An 11,767-nucleotide genomic window follows, 5' to 3' on the forward strand; every position below is an offset into this window, starting at 1 on the left:
GAAGAGATAAACGGCTGACATGATGGGTGATAAGTCTGTCCCCTCTGGACTAAGAACGTCAAACACGGGTCTCTTATCTCCGTACTGAAACATCCACAGCCCGTGACCTGGAACAGCAACACCACAAGGTCAGCTCATACAAACACAGAAATAACAGCGCAGTAAACTCTGGAAAGAACATAAGATTGTTTTCAGCAACATTACAAGAAAACCAACTTAAATTTGCCACGTTTACGCCAAACAGCTGTTTACATGCCTGTAACTGTTACGTACCAACAGCAGCAAACAGGCACATGACCAGCAGGATGACGACACACCAGAACACGTCTACATTCATCTGTCTCTCCAGTTTGCTGCGCTTGTAACGCGGGCCGTTGTTGTTCAGCATGGCTTTGGTCTCGTGACCTGCGGGAGATACACGGCATGTTAGTCACGGGTCAAAATATGGAGCAGTAGAGCTGCTCACACCGTTATTATTTCGGGGGCTGACCTGCGTAAATGACTATTCCCACGGCCTCCTCCGTGTTGCGGATGGTGCAGCCTCGCAGCAGCAGGTTTTCTTTGTAAAGTGCATCTCTTCTGCCGCTCCGATGGATTCTGTCGGGTTAGAAGATGCGTTAAAACGACTCCGAGTGTCGGGAAAGAGATCACGGTGAAAGATACCGATGTTCTGGGAGGAACAGAGTATCTCTCTATAACAGAGCCCAAAGACAACATCAGTTTATGCCGCTGAGCAGCTCCATCAATCACGCTCTAAAGCCTCACGGTCCTCCCCCACCAAACAAATTCCCCTCCGATATGAAAGCAGTGGCCGTGCTACCACTCCACAGACCCTCCCCCTCCCGCCCCCCTCACCCTCCACCCACCTCGAGTCAATCAGGCAATTCACTTCCTCATCACTGACCCTCGGATCTCACTTGAGACTCGTGAGTTTACAGCTCGTCAGGCTCGTCTGCCGTGTCAGTGTCATACAATGATGGAAGTCAGCTCTCAGCCGGCCCACCAAGGCAGTTTAAACCCCTCTTAGGAAAAGCTTTTTAACCAAAAGTGAGATGTAAGTGGAGCTGTGTAACACTGAATGTTATGGAGGGGGGAGCTGAGCTTTGAATGTCAGACTTAATCCTATTATTAAATCAGGGATTACAAGTGTGTCAGTTAAAAAGCTCGGCACCCTTTAGTTCGGAGCTGCGCTTAATCAGCTGTTTTGTGGCTCCTTTAAGACTCACACGACCGTCAGCATGTTTACCGACAGGAATGTCCATCCTCTGGCCTCTGCCAGCAGGTCGACCGACACGTCACCACCATCAGACATTAATAACAGCGGCCCCGAGCAGCTCATACAGCTCTTCCTAGTTCATTGATAACACCCTCTGAGACGCAGAGTGCTTTCTCTCCCAGAAAGAGAGCGAGATTAGACACGGTGTCGCTGGCCGTAATGTAATAAACCTCTGCTGAGACGAGGCCCTGTGCCCTGTGATCCGCTGTAGCCTGGCAACTGAATACCTGCAACATCTGGTCTCCTTCTGACCGAAGTATGTCCTAATCACGTGAGTACGGGTCGGCCCGGCCGCTTCACTGTGAGCTCAGAGGACGCTCCTCGTCCTCTGTCTCGCGCACACTTGCTCAACACGTCTCAGTGTGAGGACACAACGGAAAAGCACGTGGACACGCCTGGCATTAATACAAGTTTCAGACTACGTTGGTAATACCTGGCAGCAAACAGACGGCATCCCACAGATAAACACGGACACGTTAAAGGAACAGTCCAACATTTTGGTAAAAATACACGTTTGTATTTTTTTTCTGGGCCAGCCCTATTTTTGCCAACATCTTCCACGTGAGTGACTAAGTGATAAAGTCACAGCATTGATCGGCTGAATGCTTAAACTTTTTGTAGCAATTTCAAATTTAAAGCCCTCCTTTCAAATGAAAAGTCATGTAGCGTTTCATACGCAGTCCAGTCAATACTAGGTTTTGACCTAATCTTGTGTCCTGAGCGTTAAATAAGAAGACCAATAACATTCAGTCTGCACAGGAAATATGGAGCTAGAGTCGGCAACCAGTTAGCTTAGCTTAGCATAAAGACTGGAGACGAGGGGAGACAGCTCGCCAGGCTTACAAAATCCACTCACCATCACCTCTAAAGTTCACTAAGTAACCAATTACATCTGGTTGTCGTCTACTTGTCAGCATGAGGTTACCAGGCAACAAGCAGAGACCGCAAATAAGTTCATTTCCAGAGAACTTTAAATACGGATAATAACAATTAGCTGTATCAACAAAAATCTGGATTATTGCTCAACACTCTCTCTCTAATTGGCTGCATTGAGAGTGTACGAATGAGTGTCTTCCCTATTCCTCTACCTATTTCAGATGTCTCCTAAGATCTACATTCCACATGCTGAACAAATAATCCAAAACATTACATGGCAAGAACAACAACCAAGAAAAAGGCTGAAATCATTACAACTACTCAAATCAGACGTTTTGTCTGGACTCCAAATTTCAGGTCTTACACAACTGAGATCCCTGGCTTTAATGATAAAAGATCACACTTGATGAATTAATATCAAACCTCAAGGTAGCACCCTTCTTGCGCTCAAAAAGGAGAGTGGACCAAAGGTATGTGTAGACGGAGGCTTCAAAAAGTCATCTGAAATTGGATTTATATATTTTATATTTATATAAAATATAATATAATATATATATTTATTTATATAAAGACTTTATAAAGTCTGAACAGAATAAAAACACATCAAATGCGATTTTTGCAATCCAGATCCTCAGTTCGGATTTCTTGTGAACTATGTTACCGCTAGCAGACCGCTGTCAGAAAGTGTCGTTTTTCACGCCGTAGAAGACAACAACTACAACAGTTCACAGACAGAAGCCAAAATAAAAGAAAAAATCCAACTTGCTGCAGTCTGAACATAGACTTTCTTACAACACTTAAGTAACTGGAAAATGTTAAAAAGTTCCCAACGCAGCAGAACAGTTTTCTGTCTAATTTTCTGGTTCATGAACTTAAATGACATTTCACAACTAAGAGAGCTGAAATGAAGAGAAACATATATTTCGATATCCGGGGAGAGGTATCTAGGGAGGCACATTTGGGGACCAATTCTAGGGACTTTAAATGAAAGTCAGCAACAAGATACTTCCAGACACCACAGGTTACTGTAATGTCACCTTAGGTAAGTGTTAGAGAACATGCCGACCACAAACTGGCATCCATACCCATTGTTTTTTGTCATATCCACAGATAGTAAATTAACTGTGGATATAACAATGATGTCTACGATATGCCCCACTATCTAAAAAAAAAAATAGCCTCTCTAGTTGGACTTCCAGGAGACTTTTCAGGGAAATCGATTTGAAACAAATCCTATTAGGAGCTGCCATAAAGTGTTTTCCAATGAAGTGGTTGAAACCTGAGACCCCCCCCCAACACTGCATGCAAAAACTACGGCAGCTGTCCAAGATCAAATACAACATGCATTATGGCTCTAAATGGCTGCTGCACTGTATGAATTATTTCATTAAATGTAATGCAATTAACAGCAAAGTGACAGTTTTACATAACGTCCAACAATTATAACAAAACAAACACGCTGCTCTAAACAAATATCAGAATTTCCACTGAATAACTGGAGGTGTGTTTGTGGTGACTCATGCTAAGGGACGTTTAAGTGGACGCCCCGGAAAATGTGTCAAGATCAAAGCAGCAAAAGCTGACATGTCCTGATTTCTTATGTGTCGTGTGGGTAAAACACTGAAGACCATTAAATCTCCACTACATTTCCCATAAATGCAACTCAACAGCACATTTCATTAGACCCTCCCTGGCAAGTAAAAGCCCCACCAGCATAGCACTACGTGTCATTAGTATCACACACAGTCTACTTTGTCCAACAAGCTCCAATGTTATTAATGAAGGAGTCAACGTTTGAAATCCTGTCACACTGCTTACTTCCTTGCTTTCTCATGTCTTTCAATACATCCATTTAACCCAATAATTATCTATGTACATCTTGGGTGAACACCCTTAAACATTTCCTTCGCAGACAGAAAGAGTGAGAGAGTACACACAAGCAAACAAGCACTCAGGTCCAGGAACTACAGCTTCAGTAGTTGAGTAGCAACGAGCGGCGGTTCGGCTCATTCTGGTCCTGAAGAAGAACACACATCTTGAAATGCGCACGGTCAAAACCCTGCAACCACATCCCAAGAAGGCAAATCTTAATCTGGACTTGGAGAAACTGTTCAAGTCATAATTATAAGTTAGAAACTCCTGGCTTGTCAACAAACCGCAGTTTCACATTATTTCCAGTCTGCAGCTCATCATTACTCAAACTGCCGCTGCATTAATTTACAGTGAAAATGAAAATGAAACCTAAAACCTTTGATGTTAGTTAATAAGTTAGAAACGTGAGCACCCTCGGTTCAACGCAGTTGTTTCCGAGGTTACGACCACATGGTGGGCAGCTGTCACGTGTGGTAAACAGTACTCACATGTAGCCTCTGAATCTGTTCAGGTCGTTGTTGGGCTTTTCACATTCAATGATGCTGTTGTACTTTAAGGGGTCAAAGTCGCAGTCCTGCAAACAGAAAACAGAAACGACGATTAAACATTGACTTCACACGTAGAGGCTTTAGTGCGTTATACTGGCAGGTGTGTGAAATCTTTAGCCGACCATCAATTATATAGATGAGAAGGACAAAATATTAGAAACATTGAACGATACAGTGTCGTGCAATTATACACCATTATAGAAAACAGTCTCAATCTCAAGTTAATCTCTACACAGTTCAACAGAAACACAGGATTTATTGCGGGACAGTTCGACCGTTGTGTAGTTTATATGAAGTTACGCCGACACAAGTTTCTTCATTTTCCCCTTAATCGACCTCAGGTGCAGTTAGTGGAAAGCATTTGTTTTTAATGAGACTTTCAGTATGTGAACAGTCCTGTAGAGTCTTCAAAGATGGTACTTTGTTTGACCAACTAGATTTATGCTAATCTCAAACGCAACTCAAAGAAATAAATTGATATATTCCAGTAATTGCCGTGACTCGTTCAGGCTTCAGTGCACTTGATGTTGATTGGTCAAACACATGCAGCAATGCGAAACCCGCAAGTGCAATTAAAAAAAAAAAAAATGGTGTAAAATCTTAGCTGCGCATACACAACAGCTTTTTATGTTAGCCTAAAAAAAGTGGAACAAAACACAGACAAATGAGGTTGTTGTTGCAACACTGCTGCACATCACTGACTGGTCAAGTTCACACTGTTGTCACTGCATGTTTTCAGGGTTTTTTAAAACCTGCAACTCCATGCAAGTATATTTCCCTTTTGTTCCTTGTGCTTTGACACAAAAACATGGAGCTCCAGAAGAAATCCTCTGGTAGATGGATAAATGATCAAATCCAGGCCCACAATGAGAAGGAAGGTCTACCTTAAAGTTTCACAAAAACTAGTATTATGTTGAGATGTTGTGTGCAAAAAAAAAAGTATGTAGTATACCAGACGTTGCTTTTGAAACCTCGGCAGATTACATTGCCCAATTTTCATTTGGCTTTTTGCCACAGCGGAAACGCAGATAACAAAGGACTGAAAGAACTGTTAGTTCCTTGGAAAGTTCCTGACATTTGCTAAAACTAAAAAGTTCTGGAGACTTTTGGTGTAAAAGCGACTACGTTTCTGACCGACCTGTGAAACCACCGTGACACAATGAAACAGTCGTTTGAACGGTAAACAATCAAAGTTTCACCCAAAACAGTGTGCCGTAGACAAGAAGTGAGGAGCGTCCGTCTCACCAGGTCAAAGAAGCTGCGTATGACCTGCCTCTGCTTGAGGTTGGTCTCTCCGTCCAGCGTGGCGGTCTCGATGTGGCACAGGCGGTCGGGGTCGCTGGAGCTCAGCAGCAGGACGTCGGCGGGGAGGATCTCGTTGCATCGCAGCCTGATGAAGTCTCCGACCCCCACCTCTTTCCAGTACTTCTCCACATAGCGTCTCTCCGCTCTGCCAGAACAATGAGAGGACAAACGGCTGCTGTAAAGCTGTGGCATGAAATATGTGGAGCTATTGTTTTCAACAATTGGTGCTTCTAAAAACAGAAAGTGCAACCCAACTTCTATAAATCTGTACGGGATTGCGAATATATTATGCACAGAAGAGGACGGCCTGTTTGTTGATGCTAAAGCTGGTGGAACCAACTCCCAAATTCCTCTCAGCGGAACACATTCAACTCCACTTCTTCCTCAATATGTCCATCAAAGCACAAAAATGTGGTACAAGATGTCAATATTCTGCAGAATTGCTGAGTTCCTAACCATTAACGTACAAAAACACTTAGGTATGGATAATAGCGCTGTACTAATGGTAACCATGTGTCATTTCTGACCAGTGCTACAATCCTGGTAGCAAATATGCTAAATAATGCATATCTCCACGCTTTAAAAACCAGACCGGAAGTGAAAGGAGAAACACTCAATTATTTATCAATAACAAGGCCACAAACGTCAATGAAAAACATTTGCTTCTGTGAATTTTGACAGAGAAATGTGTGTGGTGTCAGCAAGACATTGAAAGCCATTTTACCCAACACTTTGTAGTTGAGAGTTGACAAACAAATGGTAGATGGAACAATGGATCATTATCCTGAGAACACTGAATCAACGCTCCAAAGTTAGAGACCAAAGATGTTAAACAAGATCTGCTAAGTACAAGATGTGACATTTTTACACCCAAGCAATCTGCAACGGGCATCTTTATGATCAATCATGAAAATAATGATTAGATTAATCGATAACAAAAAGTAATTGTTTGCTGCAGCCTAAAAGCAGTTTAGTAGCAGCTTAAATTGAAAAAAAGAAAAGAAAAAAAAAAAGCCACATTTTCCTGGATAACCTTCAGTTTAGAGCTGAACTGATCCGCTAATCAGGTTTGACAATGTAATGATCATAAAAGTAATTTTTCAGGCAAAAATGACAAACATTTGATGGTTTCAGATTCTCAAATAAGTGAATATGAAGATTTTCTTTCAATACTACCAGATTTCAGACTGTCGGGACAAAAAAAAAAAACAAGCAAACAATTGAGGACATCTATTTTGGCTGTGGGACATTTTGAAGATTATTTTTCAGTATTTTCTGATGAAACAAAATGAAGGCTCAATTGATGGAGAAATCAAAAAGCAGATTAGTTACAGCTATATTTAGGACAGGGCGTACAGGGTGTGGCTTTTATTTTGAAGAGCGGAAAATCAGCAGGCAGATTAGCTGTCCATTCACAAAACAAATGCAAAAAAAATAAGGTCTCTTAAAGATTTCTTCAGGATCAAAGTATTTCGGTGACAGTTATCAGAAGGCCTGTGATAATTGTTATATAAAACCACTGATGACAATTATTTTTCGTAATCGAACCATTTAGTTATGGTTAGAACCATTTGCTGTCGTCTCATTGCACCCCCTTCTTCTGCTATTATTTAATGGAATTAAATAAGCGTCACCATCGCACATTGCTTTGTTTGGATTATTGGTACCTGTCAGAGACAGTCGTTTTACACTATATTTCATTAATAGTGGCCCTCGGTGGTATTACACTTCATGGCATTTCAGCATCCGCCTCACTTTGGAGACCTGGGAGCTATATCCATTTTTATATCCAGTCTATGTTTCCAGTGTTCAATGACAAGAATGTCTCTTCTTCTTCATAAAGTATTTGTGTATCAATAACCTGTAAATAGGCTTACACAATAATAGTGGCAAGAAAGAACAGAAAATGACAAATTGTTCATCGTAATCATATGGATGATAATTAATAGTCAATTAAATAATTGTGACGGCCCCATGTGTCAGTTATTCCAACGGTACCAACAGGACTAAAGACGGGGCTCGTGTCCCAGCCCACGCTGTGACGCACTGTATCCATCACAACTTTATACTTCCGCTTTCCTGTAAAGGTTTACAACAACTTAACACTTTTCACATTCCAAGACAACAAATTTCCATGAAATTAAGTGTCTCCATCCCTGCTGTCCTCTCAAGTAAAGAGATGATTGATAAACCACTTCAGCCTAGCCTTCTCTCACAATTACGAGATCTTTCCCTGAGATATAATGTCATCATGTCAAGAGAAAGTCTCCAACTTTCTTTTATGTGTGAATGCAATGTGGTTCCTTAACCAGGACAAAATCCTCATGATCAGCGGAATCTTCATTTTATATGTGAAAATCTAATAAGCACACTTCACACCTTATTAATTGATGTTATCTTACTATAACTAGAACATAAAAAGATAGCGTTTCCTATGAATACTATGTCTGTTAAACATACTCATGAGCTCCCTTATACTGGTGATGTTTGCTAAACACTGTTAAAACAGCAGGACTGTTCCCTTTGAGTTAGGTATTTCTACATATGTGATTATTGTAATGTTGTTTCATTTGAAAGGTTTCCTTCAAAATCTACTTTAAGATGTTCTATGAAACAAAAAGAAAAATAGTTTAACAAGATCAGTGTGATGTAAATTAATTATTTCTGCATTGGCAGAAATCCTGTCTATCCTTTGATTCTGCTTGATTGCGAAATTTATCTCCCATTCTTTGAGCATGACAGCAAAATAACGAGGTCTGCACACACTCCAGCCATCACGGATTAATTATCCAGTTATGGAAGAACAGAGCCGGTGTTGGAAAGGTTATGAAATGCAGTAGGTTACACATTAATAGTCAACCTTTTAATGATGTAATAAGTAGTGTAAGTATTTTAATTACTTCATCAATGTAATGTAATTACTTTTCTAACTGTTTTGAACTGGACAATAAAGCTGAAAAGTATTGAAAAATAAATACTGATTAATGTCAAACTTTTGATGTTTTCATTTTTTTTAAAAACAACCACCAAAACAAATCACAAGTATGTAGATAACAACTGACTGCAGTAAACATGTTCCCATGACCTCAAACCCAGTCCACATTCAGGTCGACTCCAACTTGAGTGATAACACAACTATCAACGGGGCTGATGTTAACACTGCACCCTGAATGACTCCTTTTAATGACCTCTTCATCTCATCTGATGACATGGCTGAGAAGTGGCTGTGAAACTCCTGTCTGCTGACATCTCTGTTATTGCCAGAACAAAAGGAGACTCCACACGTTTGCCTGTAATCACATTAATTCTCATTGAATCTAGGCATTGATCTACAGTGTTACATTAAACTAGACCTTTTTTTTTCCCAAACATGTGAGCAACATACATTGATTTGATTGGTAGACAAGAAGCAGGTGCGAGTTCAAACAAAAGAACCAATCAATAACAAGGCTCAAAATTGTATACTGCCAAATATACAGAGCATGTCCAGATGTACTTTAGTAATTACCAACATTTGGAGCAGTAACTGTAATCTAATTACATTTTTTTTTTCAGTAACTTTGACTGCTTACATAATAACATGTTAGTAATTTAATTACGTAACTCCATTACATGCAACTATTACTTGCCAACACTGAATGTAACAGCCAACACAGTCAACACAGCCAACAACAAGATAAATTAACGTGGTTAAAGTGGATGTTCAGTGACCTGGACTGCAGATTATTTCCAGCGGATGTTGTTAGCAGCCTGTAAAACAGATACAATGCAAACTATTTAAATTGCAGAAAACTACATTTATCAGCAGGAATGAGTTCAATGGGTATGTTTACGTAAGTCTGAGGAGACGATCCAAAATCTGCACTTAGGAGAAATCCACAAAAGTAAATAGTAGCTGTTTCAGAATTTGGGAAATATCACAATGTTTGATTTGGAGTTTCTTGTAGTTCCTTCTGCACTGTGCGAAGATGAAATGCCTTCAGACAGACGTTCTCCACAAACAGAAAGCAACAGGTAGTTTGAGTGCTTAACCCAGAGAAGAATGAAATGTAGATTTAGTCGAGTCAGATACTTGCCAGGTTGAGAAAAGGCAAAGTTTGCACAATATTGCCACAGAAAAAGAAAATTCAATTATGTCCAACCTTGACAGAAGAACTTGGGTCAAGACTTGGCGAAAACTGTGGAGCCACTAAAACACTGAGCCTTTTGATAGCTGTGAATTATGCTCTGTACATGAACGACAGTGCTGCTTTTCATTAGCAAAATACAGTCTGCTCACACAGATGCAGGAAAACAGTCAGAAACAGGTCATCAGGTTGGGAGCTGACTCATAATTGATAGTGACAGTGCTGAAGCAGAAGCTCTATCAGAGGGGAAAAAACAAAAAAACTGTTTCACATTTCTGTGACAGACAGGTGGGCAGGAATCTGGACTCCTGGAGGCCACATATTCCTCATGTGTTGGCTAAGTTGAACTGTGAGGCCTGAAATGTCGTGTTTCCTGTTCGTGGATCAAATCAGGACTGAGAGGGGGACAGCTGGGTTCTTGCATGAAGGCCGGTCTGCATTCTGGCAGGAATAAAGAAATGTGTCCTGATTGGGTTTTTTTTTTTTTTTTTTTTTTAGTCTGCCTTCATCAGCTGATGTGAGAGTGTGTGAGAGGCATTTAGAGAAGGACAAGCTTGTACGATCACCACTGAGGGAGAAATGAAGCAGCACAGCGAGCAACAGCTGGGCACCGCTGGCCGAGAGCTGCCCCGAGGCCCTGCTTACCTGCTGTAGACCAGACAGTCCATGTGATTGATTTCTTTATCCGACCTGTGTCTTCTGTAGTCCTCCCATAGGTCTTTGATGGCAGTGACAGACAGGATGAACACTACGGGAGCCAGAGCAAGTTCTGGCTGAAAAGCGTTGACAACCGGCACAAAGTTCAGCAGAGCGATGAAAACGAAGTAAACATTTGCAAACCTATGAAACTGCTCGAAAAGGTTCTTTGGCAGGAATGACAGCACAGTGTATTTGGTCGTCTTAATTTTGTTGTTTGCATAGTGTCGGTTGGGGTTTTCCTCCCCCTTGGCGCCGTCGTATAGTATGTTTGCGTGGACAGTTCTGGTTTTGTTCTCCTTGGTTTTCTTTTTTCTTTGCCTTTTGGTTTTTGAAGCTTTGGCCATCCCGGCGTCTTCGCTCTCTCGCGCCATAGCCAGCCCAGCCTCAAACTTTCCCAGTTTAGGTTTTCTCATACAAAAAAATACAAAAACAAAAAAACGCCACCCAAAGTGCTCAGCTAAGTTATCATTCTTTTACCGTGTGAGCAAAGTTTTTGTCCGTGTTTTAGGTTTCGTCACACGCGCAGCTCCTTTTCATCCATGTCGACTCCTCTTTTTCGCGAGTCTGAGGAAAACTTTTGCTTGTTTAGCTTCTCCTTTTTTTTTTTCTTTTTTTTTCTCCCCCCGCTGCTGGGAAGGATGCTGAGATAGTAGGGAGGAATAACTTGGACTTCCCGCAGCCCGACAGTAGATCTGTAAATCATGAGGATGGGCCTGTGCCGGTGGTCGGCTGCTCCGGTGGCGCGTGTAAAGCAGCGGATGCGCGCAGGCTGCGCACCAACAGGACGTTCGTCAGCGGCTCAAGGGTCGCACTCCTCTGGAAATGTGACCCGCAGGCCCCTCCTCGATCCAACCTGGGGTTTTTTTTGTCTCTAAGTGCCACGCGGTATTATTGAGTTGACACTGGCCCGCAGGAAGCAGCCAAATAGCCAACGTTTATTCAGTTTTTATGAATAAAACTGTTTGGTGGCAGAAAATAATGAGACAGCCAACTAAAAAAAAGTTCATTCACACTTTCTTAAAATTTTCTGTGATGTAGAATCTCTCATGTAAGAATTTTGAGTA

General features: G+C 41.4%; 1 protein-coding gene across 1 annotated transcript in view; it reads right to left on the minus strand.

Moving 5' to 3' along the window:
* The window catches only part of atp10a (ATPase phospholipid transporting 10A), a 41,424-nt gene extending 30,126 nt beyond the window's left edge, over positions 1–11,298 (minus strand). Inside the window, exons 1-6 of the mRNA XM_069704074.1 lie at positions 10,650–11,298; positions 5,818–6,022; positions 4,513–4,598; positions 491–597; positions 274–405; positions 1–107 (exon numbers count right to left, since the gene is read on the minus strand). The exon at positions 1–107 is cut by the window's left edge and continues 24 nt beyond it. Of these exons, the coding sequence (XP_069560175.1) occupies positions 1–107; positions 274–405; positions 491–597; positions 4,513–4,598; positions 5,818–6,022; positions 10,650–11,116 (1,104 nt within the window). The 5' untranslated portion in view covers positions 11,117–11,298. The remainder of the gene's footprint in view (positions 108–273; positions 406–490; positions 598–4,512; positions 4,599–5,817; positions 6,023–10,649) is intronic.
* Between the last annotated feature and the right edge of the window lie 469 nt (positions 11,299–11,767).

The sequence above is a fragment of the Brachyistius frenatus genome, unplaced genomic scaffold, assembly GCF_029030835.1.
Source record: "Brachyistius frenatus isolate BFR_SWC_R1_liver_20210118 unplaced genomic scaffold, ASM2903083v1 Contig_49, whole genome shotgun sequence".
Lineage (NCBI taxonomy): Eukaryota > Metazoa > Chordata > Actinopteri > Embiotocidae > Brachyistius > Brachyistius frenatus.